The sequence below is a fragment of the Marmota monax genome, unplaced genomic scaffold (genome assembly GCF_021218885.2).
Source record: "Marmota monax isolate L192 unplaced genomic scaffold, Marmota_monax_Labrador192_F-V1.1 WCK01_AAM20220418_F8-fsc00202, whole genome shotgun sequence".
Lineage (NCBI taxonomy): Eukaryota > Metazoa > Chordata > Mammalia > Rodentia > Sciuridae > Marmota > Marmota monax.
In genome coordinates, this window is record NW_026695005.1 from 1,132,470 (window position 1) to 1,152,925 (window position 20,456).

At 32.3% G+C, this 20,456-nt stretch overlaps 1 protein-coding gene across 3 annotated transcripts in view; it reads right to left on the reverse strand.

Moving 5' to 3' along the window:
* Positions 1-20,456, reverse strand: part of Brinp3 (BMP/retinoic acid inducible neural specific 3) — a 383,341-nt gene that overhangs the window by 181,868 nt on the left and 181,017 nt on the right. For all 3 annotated transcript variants that reach the window (XM_046427569.2, XM_058573679.1, XM_058573680.1), the window contains exon 4: positions 3,351-3,541. In XM_046427569.2, the coding sequence (XP_046283525.1) occupies positions 3,351-3,541 (191 nt within the window). The remainder of the gene's footprint in view (positions 1-3,350; positions 3,542-20,456) is intronic.

A 20,456-nucleotide genomic window follows, 5' to 3' on the forward strand; every position in this document is an offset into this window, starting at 1 on the left:
AAAAAATGTACATAAGCCTAAAGTACTTTGGAAAGATATTCTAACAGGACAATGGAAAGGTCCTGACCCAGTGATTGTTTGGAGTCGGGGGTCTGTTTGTGTTTTTCCACAGGGAGAACAGCAGCCCATTTGGATTCCAGAGAGATTAACTAAAACAGTTTCTACAGATCGAAAAGAAGATGATTTGACTCAAATCCATAACAGTTGATATCCAGAACTCCAGCTTGGCCATTCTTACATCTGCGACAGTGATTAACCAGGATGCTTTTTTCAATAGCTATTTTATTATTGCATTTTTCCACATCATAAGGTTCTATTTTTATTTTTTGAGCTCATACAAACCTAGGTTAATGTTTTTCTGATCAGTTTTATTTTTTGACTGTGGAGTTTTTAAACATTGCAATGGAGATTTCACCTAGGTAAAGCTACAAGGCCTTTACTATTTTCTTATGTGTTGTACGTTTGTGTACACTCTTGTGTTTTGTGTTGTATGTCTGTATGTGCGTATGTCCATATTTCTTGTATGAGGAGCGCTCATGAAAAAATGGATCCGAATTATTATTATTTTTTTTATTCACGTGATTTAAATGGTTTAATTTAAATTAGGTAAACAGCTGTTAAGGATTGTTTTTAAAGGTGGTTAACAGATCTGTTTGTTTACTAATTTAAATTAGGTAAAAAGCTGTTAAGGATTGTTTCTAAAGTAGGTTAACAGATCTGTTTGTTTACTTTCACCTTTCCTTTTCATTATATTTAATAATTCTTTTCAGGATAATGTCTCTTTAGCATCATTGCCAGAATTCCTATCTCCATCTCAGTGCTGGTGAAGAACTCAACAAGTAATGCTCAATCAAAGAGTCAACTTACTTTGGGAGGAAACGGATTTTGGGAGGAAATGGACATATTGATAGATTCCTCTGCTTTGAACTTCTTGCAGAACTTGCCTGGACTATGTAACTATCGTTTGATGGTGTCACTAGTGATGCAATTTTTATTTCCTTGCCAGCGCACCCCATGTTAATTGTGGTAGTGCTGACATATCTTTGCTGATGGTGTCACCAGTGATGCAATTTTTCCCAAGGAGCCATCAATTGGCTTGGTGTCGTGGCATTTCTGTATCCTCCTCCCTTCTGCTAGTGATGGTCTAAAATTTGGGGGCCAATGGCTTATGCTGGACCGGTAGTCAGTGACGGGTATGATCCAATTGCAGTGGTATCAACCTAAGACAGGAGGCTGACGCCTAAAGGTCAGTTTTCCGATGACGGGTAAGAACCATATGTTGAATTGGACAACCTACCAGGCACGGTCCATAAGCCACATTAACCTCACTCCCCCACTGGCACCAAGGCCAAATTTGGGGGCCAACAGAGGTGAGGCAAAGAACCTCACCCCCCCACTGGTGCATAGACCTATCCACAAGTATGGCTGTATGCTGGACCGGTAGTCAGTGACGGGTATGATTCAATTGCAGTGGTATCAACCTAAGACAGGAGGCTGACGCCTAAAGGTCAGTTTTCCGATGACGGGTAAGAACCATATGTTGAATTGGACAACCTACCAGGCACGGTCCTTAAGCCACATTGCTTGTTGTTTAATTAATCAGAAGGGGGGAGATGCTGGGAGCCATTAGCCAAGTAAGTATGACAATTTCCTTGCCAGCGTACCCCATGTTGCAGTGACATTGAATGTACTTAACCTTGCTCAAGGACCAAGGCAGATTAGGGTGTTCCCGGTTTTAAGATAATCTTGTTTAGGGCGTTCCCAGTTTAGGTTCCAGGTTTAAGGTTTAAGATTATTCCTGCTGGGAATAGGGCGTATCCTGCTGCCAGAGTTCCCCTTGAGTTCTCACGGGATTCAGACAGTATATTTTGGAGATAGAAGCCCAGTGGAGGTGGATTTGGGCAGAGAACGTGGATTTGGGCAGAGAACGTGGATTTCCCCAGAACGTGATTGTAGACGGCTGGTGTGAGTTCGGGAATAAAGAGTTGCTGTTTGAATCTACAAGCTGTGTGGTGGCTCGTGATTGTGTGCCCAGCCAGACTGCGGCATTTGTGCCCAGCCAGACTGTGGCAGACACCCAAATTTGTGCTGGTTATATTTTTATCTATACAGCATAAATATTATTTATGTACTTGGTTGCTCACTACAACAAAGTCCTAGAGTCAGAAGCAGACTAAGTATATTGTGTAATTTACACTCACAGAAATCTTTTCCCCAGCCCTGTCTACTAGTAATATTGAAGACACACATGTCAGAACTTTGAATTATTGTTTGTATAACCCTTAAGCTAAAGATGTTTCCATAACACCTTTTCCAGTATATCCAGGACAAAAGTTATACTTCAGTGTGTATCTTTTTGAAGATATTGAAACAACTTTTCAACCAACTGAGAAAAGTATGCATACATTAATTTTAACTTAAAAAAAACAAAATGTTCTATTTAAGGTCTGCTTTTAGCATTAACTATAAAATGTTAGATTTGAAGAGCTTAGGAATTCTCTTTATATTTTATTTTGCCATTGTTATCTTAGTCTATGATCACACTGTGCTGGGTCTTGCTTAGTTTTAACAATGACTATTGGCTACACAAAATAACATTTGACCTAAACTTCCAGATAAATGTTTTTTTTTTAATATTTAAAAATTTATGGTTCCAGTTTGAGAGACCACACATTCCCTTCTCTGTTTCTCTCTTCCCTTTCCTCTATCTTCCCTTCTGCCTCTCATCTTTTTTTTTTGTTATTTGTTTGTTTCAAACTTAGATCTATAGTTATTTTCCCCTTTTTCACATTTAGTAAATGTAGCTTTAGTATACATAAAGTCAAATGAGTTTTGTAAGCACATGGCATTAGTGACTCGTTTTAGATATATTTTACTTTTAGAAATTTACAACCAAATACTTAATTTCTTGACTGTATCTCAAAAACATCTTCCAGGATTTCCTGATGTTATTTTTTGCCATTGACAACTTTGGGCCTAATAAATCCCATCTTTTTAAATATTAAAATCCATAAAGATACAAAAAAATGATATCATTACAATAAATGTGTTTCCAAATATACTTTGTGAATGAGTCTGTGTACCTCAGGGTAAGCTTAGAAAATTCAAATATATTTATTTCAATTATTCTTGAGCATGAAAAACCAGGACTCAATAATGAAGGAAGAAATTATGTCAAAGTGCATATGATTTCATCTTAAATATATTACATAATTTGGACCAAAAGGAAAAGCAAATATATTTTTGTAATGTGATTGTTTAAAACATCGATTTAATCAAATATTTAGAAATGCATTTTGGAGATGGAGGAAAAAAGGAATAAGACAAAGCTAGAATGAACTCATTCATACCTTTATGGCAGTGGATGCAATTTGAATGTGGTGAAGTCTCCGAAGAGTGCTGTCCCTGTCAATGAAGTAGGAAGCAGCAAGTTGATGGAGGGTCTCCAGGGTGACAGAAGAGCTGTTGGTGCTGGTATCGCTTCCTTCTGATCGCTTGCTCAGCTTCCGCTTGTCCACAAAAATGGTGAGTGACTCCTCTCCTGCATTAATAATAGTTCAAATTATTTCCATTTCCACATAAAACCACTATTTCATTTATCTGCTAATGAATGAGCATGCTTAGAAGGCAAAAACTTTTGTAATTTTTTAAAAAAATTATGAATATTTCCAAATACCTAGAAAAGAGGCAGGGATGTTAAAAGTTTTAAATACACACTAAGTACATAAGTATAAATATAAATTTGCAGAATAATTTCTCTGGATTTTGCTGAAATCCTCATGTAGTAAAACTTACCTAACTTTCATATGGCACAAAAGCAAATTAAGATTTTACAAAATGAACTTAGGTAGAGTTGTGTGGAACTGTATAAATCCAGAAATATTTTACCACTGAACAACCAGTCAAAACAGAAACATGAAGAAACAGAAGTTTTCAATTTCACCTTTAAAGTGTACAGAAACAATTTATTCATATATATAGTTAGAAAATATATGAAAGAATTCAGAAGTTCCTTCCATATGATGTATTAAAATATAGTACATTAATAAGCTCTATGGAAATCAGTAAACTCCATGAAAAATGTAGATACTGGCAATGAATTCTCAATTGTGAAACTTAAAGTATGTTACAATTCAGCTACATTTTTCAGTGTTCAAATGTTAACAAAAAATATCCATGTCACTTAAGTTAGATAAGAAGAACTCACAATCCTTAGACTTTATACTATTGGATATTCATCTTGCATGTAATTGTCAAGCTTGCTTCTCTCTCTTGGGAGCCCATCTGTTCCACTGGCATTATGCCCATATACAAATTGACAAGCTAGTTTATAAAAGGCCAAATAAGATCATCTATTTGAGTAGTTAACATTTCCCCTCTATCTTACAAAAGGTACCACTTGTAAAATGACATAGCTCAGGTGATAAAGCCAGTTCTAAGAGCATCTGTGTCTCTATAAGAGATGAGGTCAATCCATATCAGAGTAAGATGTCAACAAACATTCATGAAAATTACATTCCCAGTTTTGTATGCGGACCCTAACATGCACGCTAGAAGTCAAACATACCAAATAGAATAGCCAAAGAAAAATTGTCAAGAATATGAAATAAGTGAGTCTAACTGTGACAGCATTAGTTCATGTGCACAATGAACAGTTTTGGGGTGGGAGCTTCAGAGTGTGAAAGGATGTATATATATAAAAAGCTATAGAAACAAAAAGCCCCAACAATCATTCATTACCAGTAAAGGACCAAATAGTGTGGAAATTGGATGACCATTGAATATGAGAAAAATTCACCCTTATGCCACATTTTGAGATAATTCCAAAACAAATACACACCACAGGGTTGTGTGGATCCAAGAACTCCTAACACAGTTCTATCACTAATGCAGGAAGGATGTCTCAGAAAGATTAAAATTAAAAGGAAAATCTAAATAAAAAGGAAACAAAGCTCATAATTCTGACCTGAGATCTTATAGAATTCAGGCCAAAAATTATTAAATGAGGAAAAAGAAAAGTTCTAAGTGTGCATTTCCTTGAGACCTGAGAAACTGCTTTAATAACACTTTTCATAGAGCAGAAAATTCAGGGACAATAGATGTGCACTGCTAATATTTGAGACTTTAATACACCTATCTTATCTTGAGGTGGCTAAAAGAAAACAATAAGCAAACAAAAACTGATAAAAGAGCTCTATACAACTTGGTCCTTAAGAACTTATAGGTAAATATTGAACATTATATTAATAGTAGAGGCAAAAATTTACTTTAAAGTAGTTATATTGAAGTAAAAAAAGCTCATTTTCATAAATTGATGTTCAAGAATGTGAGTTTCAAGAGTACACAGAACATGTGCAAGATGATGGTAAACTTTATTACAAATAAATTCTTTGTAAATTAGAAAAATTTGAAAAGCAAATATAGTATCATTCACCAACTACCATAATATAAAACTAAAATTTGATTAAAAAAATAAGATTTCTATGTAGATAGAATCCATATAATATTTTAATATGGGATAAATGAAAGTGAAATTATAAATTTTCAAGAAAATCATTACACCAGAATATAAAGGATTAAGCTAAGGCAGTGCTCAGAGAAATATCCATAACCTTAATTACACATTACATACATTGTGAAAATAAAATATTAACTACATAACTAAAACTAAAGGAAATGTGACAAAAACAAGACTATGTAAAATAAAAATCAATTGCTAAAGAAATAAAGCATGTATTAATGAGTTTTTTCTAAAAAATAGAAATTATAAATCCCAAAATAGCATGTTTCAGAAGAAAAACAAGATAATATGACAACTAGTAAACCTATTTTTTTTTCAGTGGGAGAGAAAAGAGAATAAAGAATTCACATAGTAAACACATAATAAAACAAACCTTTATAAAAAAAATATGAAAAGAAGAATTTTGTAAAACATTTTACAAATAAGGTGTCACCGAACCCCTGCAGACACACAAACACCAACACAAAATGCCAAAAACCCAAATGACTTCACACAGAAATTTTGTCAAAATTTCAAGGGATTAAACTCAGAGTCACTCAAACACTGAGCCACACCCCCATCCCTATTTTGTATTTTATTTAGAAACAGGATCACACTGAGTTGCATAGGGTCTCACTGAGTCTCTGAGGCTTGCTTTGAACTCGAGATTCCCCTGTCTCAGTTTCCCATGCTTTGGGAATTACAGGCATGCTCTACCTGGCCCAGTCTCCAACTTCATTTTTATAAACATTGTAAAATTGGCACAAATACATGAAAAGATCACAAACATATACAACAGATTATATTATAATTTATGAGTATTCCAATTCATAAATAAAGCAAAAGCAAATAGTATCCAAGTTTAAATTTGAAATTCTTATGTTATGACCCAGTAGGATCATCCCAGTTAGTACACACATGGTTCAATATTAGGAAACTATTAATATTTATCAATTCAACATAATAATATATTTAAAAATAAAAAAATCCTGACCACTATGATGCTTAACTGTATTTGATGGATAATTATAACTATTCCTGACTGACTAATTAGGACTTAATAAATTATCTTTAAAATGATAAAACGTGATCCTCAGCTTTAGAGCCAACATCTCACTTGATGGTAGAATTCTGGAAGTACTCCAATAGAAATCAGAACCAGACAAACATATCCCCAATGTTTAAAACTCTTGTTTTAAATAAAGTAAGTATACCAAAATGGAAATATAATTTTATAAATAATATAAACTTATTGCAAATTAGAGAAATAAAGTAAGGAAACAATACTTAGAATTCTGATTTTTTGCAGACAATATGTTTACACATGTGTAAAATTCAGAGAAATCAATGAACAAAGAACTGTACACTATAACAGAACTTACTAAGGCAAAAGTCAAAATTAAAATATTACAAATTAAATATACAACTGTTAACAAATTATAAGTACTAATGAATAAAGACACACTAAAACAGCAGGAAAATACAAAACATATATTAGAAAAATTGTCAACCAAACCTGAAATTTGCAAAATAGTCCTTAACAGATACTATGACTTTTTTTAACAGCCATACTCAACATTAAATTATGCCAAATTCTTTTCAGTTAATATATAATTGTAATCTGATTAAAAAACAAGCAGGTCGTTTTTATTTCCTGGAACTAGTTGGGTGAGTTCTAAATTATAAATGGAAAATTCCTTAAGTAAATTTACTGGAAAAAATTTGTAAAAGTGAGAGTGAGAACATCTCATCATATATGAATACGTATTAAAAGATCTATGTACATAAGGAGTGAGTATTAATATAGGAATAAATAGACAAATGTAATGGAAACAATCCTTAATAACAAATACATAAGTAAAATTAGCATAAAATAAGTCTGGGGAGTAATTGACTAGGGAAAGGTAAACTTACTAAATGACACTGTGACATCTTAAATAGTCATTTGAAAAATAAACTGTATGATTGTATACAAGATAAATACCCAAGATATAAATATATAAACTTTTAATGAAAAGAAACCATTCAACTACTAGAAAAAATATGAAAACACAGAATGAGAAAAACATTCATACTTAAGAATTAAAAAGTAACAAAAAATTAATTAAATCAGGTAAAACCAGAATGTTTTGTATCACAAAACACTATAAATAATACAAATTTTACATTTGTAAAGTATATTTAAAACACACAATATCAAAGCGTTAATCTCTGTACAACTTAAGAGCTTCTAAAGACTCAAGGAAAAGAAAAACAATATTCAGAAAGGAAAACAGGAAAAGACTGGGAAAAAATGCTCAGGTAAGAAAAGATAAAAATAAACATAAATCAAAATATGTATAGATTATTTCACTATTCTGGAATTTTCCAACACCCCAAATTTTGACAATCTAAACAAAGATATAGGAAAATGGCAAGCAATCAAGCCCTCTGATACATTGCCAGTAGGATAGCAAAATAGTAGAGTTCAGAAGAAGGGAAAATTGGTGATAGTTTGTAACAATTGACTCAGCAATCCCACTTTTCAAAATCTACTTCAAAGAAACTGTAGAAAATACTCAAATAATTTTCTCACTATGGTTTTGTCTTTAGCATTTGGAAACAATACAAACACCTACCAGTAGGAATAAAGCATGTTACAGCCATCTGGAAAAATACTGTGCAGCCAGGAAAAAGAAGCAAGGATACATATCTACACATTGACATGAAGAAAGTCAAATGAATAAAATGTTTCACAAGAGGCCTGTTTAAATATTAAAAGAAAGCGGAAAGATAGAAATATATGTGCACACTTCTTTTGTTAAAAAATAACAAACACTGGAAGGATTAACCAAATATTTTTTATAAATATTCACCTAAAAGGAGAGGAAGGAGATAGGATGAAGTAATGCCTTTGGATATACCTTGCCATGGTGTTTAGGCACTGAAAGTCTTTTAAAAAGATAATCTTAAATGAAAAAAATAAATAAATAAATAGAGAAAGCCACACACAAAAATTAATTGTCCCTAATTGTGTATTGAGTTCATAAAATAATTAAGTTATGTAAGAACATAGACTTTTAAATGCAAATCAGTTTAGGGGAAATATTCTAAAGACATACAAAATTATAAAAAATCAACAAACAGTGTCCTTTAGAGTGTGAGTAGGTATAGTAGGAGTGGTAGGTATGTGCCCAGGTTTAAAACACATTAATTAATAATAAAATTTCTTACTTGGTAAGTTCATGACTAATATTATGGCTAAAATGCAATTCTACATGATTTACTCAGTTGCCAGATGATTCTATGTGGAAAATATAGTTAAAATTTTGAGAAAGCATCCAAGTACAATTTTGCTGCATTCTCATTGTTTTCTACAGATTTCTGTATTTGAAAGAAAGCTTACCAGTCCTTTTTAGAAATTATATGTAATGTCTTCTTCAACTCAGTAATGTATTACGTTCAAAACATTGTCTCAATTGACTAAGTAGACATTAGTTTTGCCTTCTGAAGATGCAAGAAGGCCATTTAAATATGTGAAAAAATTCATTTTTACTAAGTCTCCTTTTGGTATGGTAGTGAATTTTCTCATTACTGGAGATGTTCAAACATTAATTGAAAAGTATATGTAGTTGAGCAGAAGAGATAATTAAACCACTAGAAGAGATTCTTTCATTGGATTATGAGTCCTGGAAGACAGAAAAATATAAAATTAGTTATTATACTTTAGACGTAATTGTTCCAATTTTTATCATCAAATGGATTTGGGTTCTCATGCTTGCTTCAATTTAGTGATTGAATGATCTTGAATGATACTACTTAAGAGTCAGTTTCCTCTTATGTAACTTAAGCATAGTAATTCTCTCCTCAAGAGCAGCTTGTGTGGAACAGATATTTGTAAAGAGTCCAGATTCCGATTCAAACACAGTACGAATTCGAAAGTTGTCAGCATGCTATCATTCTGTTTTATTCACCACAGTTCTTTAGAATCATATAAAGCAACTCTTTGCAAACCTAGACATTTCTAGTAATTTTAGCTCTTTTGTCTTCTTTGTGATGAATGGAAGCCTGCCTTTCCACTTATTTTACAAATTCAATGATCTGTAGCCATATCAAGAGTAAAGCTCTCCCAGTACAGTTCTCTGAACTTTTTCATGACTCCAGGTGAGTCATACTTCACTCCAGTGGAAGAAAGCAGCAAACCCTTATTTTTTAAATGTCAGTAAAAATTGACTTGATTTAAGATTATTTTTTTCAAATATTAGTCTGTTCTATGACAAAATTGTCAAGTGATATGTAGCAAGAGCCAGTGATCACTGTTTCAGAAATGACCTCACTGTAAGAATATGAAAGAAAAAATAAGTATGCGTTTAAGCAAAGATGAGCATAGGGAAATGGTGATCTAAAATCATCATCGTGCAAAACATGATGCTAGTGCTCTTAACATCCCTGTCTCCAAAACAGAGGGAATATCCTTCTCTCAATTAATTGGGAAAATTAAGCAGTATATTTGCTCTATAGAACCTAGCAGGACACAGGTGTACAATAAATGTTGATTTCATCTTTTTTCCTACTTTTATTGGGACCTCTCCGTTAACAAGGAGGTTTTAATTTTTCAAAAGCAAGAACTTCAGATTACAGAGTTTCATTTCAGGAATCTAGACTTCATCAAAATTGTTTTTTAGTAGATTTTATAATCAAGATACATGGGATTATTAAAGAGAGTAGTGAATTATCATTTCCAATAGCCTCATAAGGAGAATCCATTCCAAAATTGGTCATGATTCTTCTCCGTAGTGGAACATTAATCCATGTATGGAAAAGCTTCCCTTGCGCCCTGCAGTGAAGCATGTGAGGCAGCTTAAAGCTGCAGCTTAAATTACTGCAATTGTTCTTTTATGGATGCCCTGTTTTAAGTCCTTACTTATAACAGACAAGACAACTGGCTGATGTAAGCTGGCTAGCTTGTGCTAAAGTACAAGCATAGGAAATCATGGATTATTAAATATGTAAGATTTCTTTGCAAATCCTCTCAATCTACATGGAGAATAGGTTTGGTTTTTCTCTCTCTCTAAGAGATCTGTTTTTTGTTTGTGGGTTTTTTTGTTTGTTTGTTTGTTTTTGGTGGTTCTGGGGATTGAACCCAGGGCTTGTGCATGCAAGGCAAGCACTCTACAAACTAAACTATATCCCCAGCTCCACCCACCCCCCTCCCTTTTTTAAATTATACATAACTACTGTGCTTTTGTGATATTTACATTCTTCACATTTTTCCAGTCTTGAGACATCTGAGTATGTTCTCAGCTTTTACTGTAAATTTCTCAAAAGTATTCAATTATAAAATTTCATTAGAATTCTATGTAAATGGCATGCAACACTCAAATTTAACATCTCAATCAACTAAAAAATCGTTTTCAAGGTAATTAAAAAAAAAACAGCTGTAGATCATAAGTAGGACATGGGTTCCAAAGGATATTCACACATTTTATAAAAATCAAATGTGATTTTGAAAACAATTCAATATTCTGAGTCTGTTAAAATGTGAAAAGGATTAATGATTATGGATATAAAAAGCCATGATTTTTCTATACAGAAATCATGCAGCTGTGTCTTATCCAAGTAAAACTGTGAGGTTTATGGACATAAAAACACGTATTTGAGGATATTTTATAGAGAATGAGGATCACAGGACTTTAAAACAAATGGAATCAGAGATTTACTGTTATGTCCTTATTAGCTTATTGGACTAGATAATTCTGTTATGCTGTGACTCTTACTAAAATGTCTTTTTTCCCCCTGTCCTGGGGACATCATCTGTTTGAGTCTATGAGAATCATAATTTGCAGAACATATATATATATATATATATATATATATATATATATATATATATATATATATTTAAGGATATGAATAACATTCTAAAAACAGTTTAAAAATGATGGACAATAGAATGATTACATAAGTCTAGGGTTAAATCTATAAGAATGATGTGGTAGCCTGTATTATTCTTTGTAATTATTCACTGCTCCATCATGGATACAGACAAACACACATGGATTCATGTCCATAGAGAAGAACTATGACAGTTCATGAATGTGTTTCCTTCCTTCTGGTTTTGGAAGGGAAAATGCGTTGTTCAGTGGAATACAAGTGTACCAGATGTGCATCTCCATCTAGTATAAGTTTTGACGGGCATCACAGTTGCATTTCTCTTGGTTTTTCCTCTGCCAGGAGGATTGCATGTTCCAAAGGGGCATCTCCTTCCATTTGATTTCCAGAATGAGAAGTCATACAGAGTAGAAACACAGGGTACTTACAACCACTGATATATAACATTATAGCAATTACTATTGTTATGATACACTGAGGGGCCTTTTTTATTCTCCTATAACAAAGCTAACTCTTATGGGTTGGCTGTATTTTATTTTATTTATTTTCAAATTGCTACTGCCTTTGTGTTTGTATTTATCTATCACATATACATTTCACCCAGAAAAAAAGTGTGCATTTATGGTAGATATCACTTTGTCATTCAACTTTTTCACACTTGAAAATCTTATTGTGATGCCTGTTTTGCTTTAGTGTGATTTTTACTTATTGTCAAAACTGCTATTTGAGATAATATCTTTCTCACATGAATAAACCTTACAAATATGTTTTAAACGTAATTGTAGGTCTTATATTTGATAAAACATTTTACCTCAAAATTGTTGTCCTAGTTTGGACAATGAGAGACTACATTATCCCTTGTGTTAAAGTCCATGAAATTTGGGGTATTATCTTTTTGACATCATATTCAGTTTCCTTTTTTACTTTGTCACTCCCAACTCATCATCATCCTTCCACATGTTAAAGGTATCAATTCTGGTATCATTCTACTAATAGAGTGTTGTAGAGGAAAATATTATATTTTAGAAGCAAATAGACTTACAGAATAAGCAGTCTTAGAAAAAAAAATAGGTTTTTGGAATGATTCAGAACCAAATATATAAAGATAGCTAAAAAAGAATAGACACGTTGGCTTAACACCAATTGCCATCTGCAAGGTAATATGGAAAGAAACAGCTAAATTTATACTAAAAAATGTTTTGCAAAGCATCCTGAGAGAAAGCAATGGACCTATGATTACTAGCAGTTACCTCCAAGAGAAGACTGAATTTTTGTTTTCTGAATAAATTTGCCCAGAAGCCTATAACACTACAGATAGTGTAATTCTGTGGGGAAAATAAAAGCATTAGAACTAGATCTAAGATTAGGTGTCAATGAATCTACCCTGAGTAAAATATTAAAATTTCTTTAATTTTGAAGCTGTTTACAAACAATGTTAATTGGTTTTTTAAAAAAATATTTTGGCATGTATAGTTACAAAGTTCTGCTACTATTTTGGAGAGATTAATTTTCAGAAGTGATATTTCTGGAACAGTAGAGTGTACTTGAAATTTATATAGATCGTACAAAGTGCTGTTCAAACTTAATGTGCATATAAATCACCTATCCATTTTCTTGAAATTTTGATTCAGATTCATTAATCTGTGACAAAATCTGAGAAGCTACCTTTCTAACAAGTTCCAAGATGATATTGGTGCTGTAAGCCCATGGACCACACTCAAGTACTAAGGCTCTAAACCACAATAAAATTTATTACCAATTTAAACATTTGTCTTTGTCAGTGACCTGAGTTGTTCTCTAAGGGAGATTTGGGGCATTTGAACTGTCATAGATAACTCAGTGCATATATGTCAAAGTGTGGATACATGATTTATGTGCCTCATCAATGTGCTATATAAAAGAAATAGAAAAAAAATACAATCACATGTCTGATACTCTGCAACTTAACATTTATCTTTTCTCTTGTTTGCTGGAAACACTATTACAAAGATCAGCTAAACTAGCAAATTTAATCTTAGTTTTTCTCTCTTTCATTATTATTGACACAAAAGGTTTTAAATCATTTTAGTAAATAATGATCATGTAATGTACTACAAGTAATTAGCAACAGTGCTTTAAATTCAGATCTTTCAATTTCTTTACCAGAGAAAGAGAGAGAGAGAGAGGGAGGAAGGGAGGGAGAAAGGGAAGGAGAAGGAGAGAGAGAGAGAGAGAGAGAGAGAGAGAACACACAGGTGCTTGCAGAAGAGAGGGAGAGAACTGATAAAATTAATCTTAAGAAATACGAGTATGCATTTAGTTTTAAATATAAGTATAGTAGTCATTTCCCCTTCATTGCCATTTATTTCATGATTCTCTAGGATAGCAAACTTCAGAAAATATTTATTTTCCTTTCTTTAAAGTTTTTTCTTAACCCATTAATTCCCAAGTTTTCATTTCTATGATTATGCCAATGAAATTGACATAGGTATATGAAAATAGGTTGAATACAGTAATCTAGAGCTTATATATCTTTTACATATGTGTGTGTGTATATATAAACCATGACAATATGTGTGTGTGTGTGTGTGTGTGTGTATAGACTCCATGACAGTATATGTATGTCATGATTTATGTATTAGGTCTTCCCCAAAAGCTCATGTGTGAGACAGTGCAAGAAAATTTGGAGGTGGGATGATCAGGTTATGAGAGCCTTAACCTAATTAGTGCATTAGTCCCCTGATGAGATTAGCTGGGTGGTACCTGTAGGTCAGTAGGCTGTGGCTAGAGGAGGTAGGTCAATGAGGAGCATACCTTTTGAGTGTATATTTTATGAACTGAACTTAGTCTCTTTCTGCTTCTTGGTGCCATGCCCTGAACTATATTCCTGCTACACCTTTGAACCATAATGTTTTGCTTCACTTCTGGCCCAGAGCAATGGAGTCAGCTATCTATAGACTGAGACCCTAAACAGTGTGGCCCAAAATAATCTTCTTCTTTCTCTAACTGTTCTTGTTAGGTCTTTTGGTTTTCACAGCAAAAAAAAAAAAAAAAAGCTGACCAAAAGATATGTGCATACACATATATTTTAAAATGCTCTAATCACACACCTATTAATTTTTTCAAAAGAATAGATGTCTATAAACATAATAATAAATTCAAAGTGGTATATTTGTTGCTCAATTTAATTTTTTTGGAAGGGTACCCAGGATTGAACTCAGGGGTACTTGACCACTGAGGCACATACCCGCCCTATTTTGTGTTTTATTTAGAAACAGGGTCTCACTGAGTTGCTTAGCACCTCACTTTTGCTGAGGCTGGCTTTGAACTAGCCATCCTCCCTCCTCAGCCTCCGTAGCTGCAGAGATTACAGTAGTGAGCCACCATGCCCAGCCTCAATTTAAGTTTTATAGGTGTTCCACACCCAAGATGATAAGACAAAAAAGAGTTAAAATGAAATATGTATTCCAAAAGAATAAACAATTATCCACATTTTCAAGTGATTATTCATATTTAAGACATGAATTTACATATATTTAGTGATTTACTCAATTACTTAAACTAAAGTAAATTTGTACTTCTTAAGAAGAGAAAAAGTGAAAATGAGAATGACAGCTGTTAATTGATTTTGAAAAAGGTGGTATATGGCAGAGAATTAAAACAATCTGTGAAAACACTGTATAGAACATAATTCACGTAGAGAAAAGTGAGAATTGACTATTTGTAAAATTAAATGAGAATATTTGAAATTCTTTTAGGGATGTAACAATATTGAGAAATATATTGATATTCTCTCCATTTGTGTCTTATTGTTTAACTTCTGAGTTTCATTCTTTCTTTGCATGAGATACATAGAGGAAAACTATTTTGTAATATTATCAAGCTATATGGAATATTTTCCAGCTACAGTGACCCTACACATTATGTGGTGATTATTTCAAATAGTAGTAGTGGTGGTAGTAGCAGAAGTCATTATTTTAAATACTTATTCTAGTAAGTTAGTATTATTCTGGATATCAATCATGCATGTTTACATTCCAACAACGTACAAAATATTTTCTATATTTAAATAAACTTGAATATCTGAAAAAATGCTTAAATTTATTAATATGGTAACCAAAATATACATTGTCATAAGAAACACATTCAGGAAAAAAATTCATATGGACTCTCATAGGAAAACAAGTCAACTAAGTTAAATATTTAATTTGGCTCTTAAAATGTATGCCTTCAAAAACAGTGGTGAATTTGGATTTACTCTAGGGTAAGACAAAATTTATTATTTAAAGTTGTTTTAAACTAACAAATTTAAAATTCATCTGTTTGGTACTAGAATTAATTTTGACCCAATTTTGAAAGATATTATTAGAAAAAAAGTGTTACGTCTAATACTCTAACTGGGAAGGTATTTTATCCAAATGGTCCTCATGGTCACTATTTTTCTGACTCTGCCCAAAAAGTTGTGTGCAAAGAGACTCAGTGTAGGAATGCGGCTTGATGAGAGGAAACTTCCCCTTGCTTTTCTTGTGTTAGACAGGATGACCTGGTCAGGAGAGAACCTATACTTCAGCCTTCTCCTCACTACCTTAGAATTGAGGGAGGCAAGAATACCAGAGGCACCCACAGGATTTCAGTGCTAGTGTGACTAGGTGGGAACTGGATGAGTAAGTCTGTATAGTTCCAGAGGTAAGGTTCAGGCACACTTAAAACTACTTTATAAATATTTTGATAAAAACTTTAGTGAAAATTTTATAGTTCTCTATCTTTAAGCTGATCCAGAATTTGGACCCAGCACTTTAAGTGAACACTTCCTCATGCTCCAAAGACCAACAAATTTATAGGCATCTTTTTTTTTTCTATTCATTCATTGTTTTTTGTATTTCTGTCTTCAGCACACAGATACACTTCTATTTCAATATTTGTTGCATATTGAATTATAATGAAATATATTACAAACACAGTCATGAAATATACTTCATAGCTAGAAATCATTATGTCCCGGGAGTGCGATCTTTTTCAAGATTGATTCTTTAAATTGTGGAGCTTATTTTAGACATTTAAACAGTGATAGAGTTTGGATATCATTATCCAAAATAGCAGCAAGAAGAATTACTATATTGATAAATAGTCTAGAAGCTATAAAATGCAATAAATGGGGAAAATGATTTATATTGAAGAAGGTTTTTTATTATACATATTTTCCTTATAGGAAGATAATTCAATCACCAGCTTTATCTATCATAAAATATCCTATTAAAGGTTTCAAATGTGCTATCCAGAGTTTTATGTCTATGTCAATAATATTATGCACTAAATAACTCTTTGGGAAAAAAAGTCATTTTTCATTTATTTCCTTTGCACTTCTTTTACTGATAGTATTTTACACTCAACTTATTTTGAAAAAAATATTTAAACATAGGTAAAGACTTAGGTACTTAGAAAGCATAGTGTTAAAAACTAACAAGTCAAGTTTTTTTGCTTAAAATGTTTGCTTGTTTTTAATGACACATTATTATATGCTAGCATTATTAATATTATTATTTACAAAATATATACTAGTATTATTATGCCTTGGTCTTAGTCATTTAGGAGGGCAGCCAGAGACGGGAAATAAGGGAAAGAGTAAAAGAAAGAATTATCTCAAAATAAAAACCACAAAACTTATGTTTAATAAAAAAGTGAAGTAATTCAAATTCATATTCAACCAGATAAAGCATAGGAATGACAGACTCACACCAACAAAACAGGTTTGGTGCAATTACAACAGCAACAATTTCAAAAATTATCTGAAAACATTCATAGTATAATTATAGGTAGTTTATATCCTTAAGCCATTTAATGATTTAATTCATTATGCTAAATTATTATCATTACCCAATAGAGATTCATGAAGAAAAATACAAGTAACATTTGAAGAAAAAAATAACTTAAATAGAAAATAAAATGAACACTAAATCCAAGAAATATATAAAACATTGGAAGTGATTGAGGGTGTTCATTTGAAACCAATGCCCTTAAAGATATGCTTGAACAAGACTTTTAAATAACTCAAGCAAAACAATTTTGAGAATATATATTGTCATCATTGATTACTGCAGTTTTGAAGTGTATTTTGAAGTCAGGTAGTGTGATCCTGTTTTGTTCTTTTTGCTCAAGATGAGTTTGCTTACTTGAGGTTTTTGTGATTCATATAAATTTTAGTATTGTTTTCCTCTAGTTCTGTGAAGATTGCCATTCAGCCTGTGACAAGGATTGCACTGAATCAATAGATCATTTTGGGTAGTAGAGTGATTTTTATCAATACTGATTCTTCCAATTGGTGAACACAAGATGTCTTTCCATTTTTTGGGGGGGGGTGTCATTTTCAGTTTTCTCATGAATGTTTTATAGAACTCATTACAGACATTCTCACCTTTTTGGATACAAATATGATAGGGTTTTATTTTGTTGTTGCTTTTTGTTTGTTTACTGTAGCTACTGAAGTGGGACTACTCTCTTGATTTCTTATTCAGATAAACTGCTATTGGTGTACAGCTACTTTACATTATGTTTCTATGTTGAATTTGTATCCTGAAACTTTGCTGTATTTTTTACTATTTTGGACATTTTTAGTGGCATCTGATATTTTCTATATTTAAAATGATGTCACGTGCAAGCTGTTTGCCATCATTGGAACAGTCAAAGTGAAAAAGTGACTTAATCCCATAAGGTCTTGAAACATGTTTTATTTTAAAAATTACAAAACAAAAACTAACATTAAAGCCAAAGTGTGGCATTCACAATATCAAAATAACAGAATAAGTAAAATAAATAAAAAATAAACAAAATTTTGATGCTCAGGAACAGAACTGTCCATGAGAGCCAATGTACCTTTTGCTCTTTCTCTCCTATTTTTTCCTTTCTCTCTTTTTCTTTCAGAAAATGAATTTTAGGTTATAAAATTCTTTTAGGTGCTTTTCCATACAACAGTATTGCAGTAATAATAAAAATAATGAAGACTAATATTATTTCAAAATCTCTCAACTCTTTATAGAATTCCACAATTATTGAAAGTATTTATACATTTTTGTCTACCTACATTACTTTCATAACAAAAATGTAAATGCACTATGTTTCAAGTATGCCAAACACAGTGTTCAAGATATTTCCATATATTTACACTATTTTTTTCATATTTTTATCACATAGGTGCTACTTTTTCTCTTTCTAAAATTCAGAGAAGTTAATGGTTTTTAAAGACTCAATTGGTTAAAATTGGGCTGCTTGTTGGTGGGAGGGTGTAGATAAGGATTCAACCTCAGGTTTGATATCTTTGTTTTATTATTTTATTATAATTCATTAGTGAGAAAATGGAATGGAGAAATAACAAAGGACAGAGCAGCCTTTTCTTTCTGCTCACAACCTACCACTTCCCCTTTAAATCCTCAAGGTTATGGCACAGTCATATGTTTTCAAAATGTGAGGAGGATCTACTCCTTCTCTAATCTGTCCTTGCTCTCTTCATCTGCCCTTGCCTGGGTTCTCATTCTCTCCAATTCTAAACATTTGTGAAACTGAACCATTTGACTTGCTGGGTTTGCTTCCTTCTTTCAGTATTCTTCCTGAATTGGAACTCACTTACCCTCACTCAATATTTGAAACTTTTACATTTATCTCGGAAACTGGGCAACTTTGGTCCCTTAGAAAAGCATAGTTCCACTTATTTACTCATTGAACAAATAGAAAAACCTACTGTCTACCAAGCACCATTACAGATACTGTGTGAAGGGATGACAAATACAGACAAGGCCCCTGTTTCCACTAAAATATGCAAGAAAGAGATTATAAACCAACCGGTACACAGGTAAAATACTTTTACATAACAATAAATACTTTGAAGAAAGAAAAGTAAGATCATGAAAGAGCAGAGAATAAAGGGATTCTCTGAGAAAGTAAGACTTGGTTAAAATATGTGAAGCCTATTGTGATTAAAAAAAATAGAGCATGAGGAAGAGAGAGTTGAGGGGGCTCAGATGAAACCTTGCTCTAGGTCACAAAGTAGGGCCCTCATAAATCAGAGCAAGATATTTAGGTTTCATTTACAGTGGGCAGTTCCTGGTCTTAGATAAAGCAAGGAAGATGACCACACTCAGGTTTTTAAAAGTTCTGTGTGGAGAACAAACCATAGAAATATTGTAGGAGAAAAAGTAATAGTGACTTGGTCTGTTGAGAACCAGGAAAGAGTAAGACCCAGGAAACATTCTGAGGTTATAAACGGATGACTTCATACAGATTTGAAAGGCAGGGAAGGGAAAGAAATGACTTTAAGGAAGATTCTTTCACAACATTGAAAAATTGCATGAATGAGCTCACCAGTCTTCTATTAAAATTATCAAGCAACTGAAAAGGAAACAGGACTTTTTATTTCCAGAACTTTCCTATCCAGCTTTATACAGTGTTCTTCATTATAGGAATTATAGAAATTACTCATTTTTAGGAACCATGGAATATTTAGATATTATTTCAAGTCATATACAAAATTGCAAATATAGAAATATGGGATATTTTTAAATCTTAGGAAAAAGTCATAATTCACTTATTACACAATACCTCGCAAATATCATTTTAGTGTCTCCAAAGTGCTGAATAATATATCACTGTGATAATTCTATACATAGCAATATTAAATTAAGAATTTCTTAATTTTTAAAAAATTTACAAATTGGGAATAAGTGAAATTATTAATCTCTATTTTTCACATTATGCATCATACTTCTTGCCATTTATTTCTCTTTTACTATATCATATGTCAAACACAACCAGAAATAATACAATAATGGAAAGAATCTAATTGTAGATCTTTACTATTTACCTCTAGTAAACACTTCCTGCTCTCTAGAAGCAATGACTTCTACCAGTGACATTTTTTAAACAAAATTTGCCATAACATTTGTATCACAGAATATAGTCACTATGCCTGTATTTAATGTATATTAGGTTTTAAATAGCTTTTTGGCATAGAGTAAGTGATATTCATCTATGTTGTGAATATGAATACTGTAATGGCATTTAAAACACTCAATGTGAGGGATAAATGAATGGATATATTATACAATTACTCAAACTG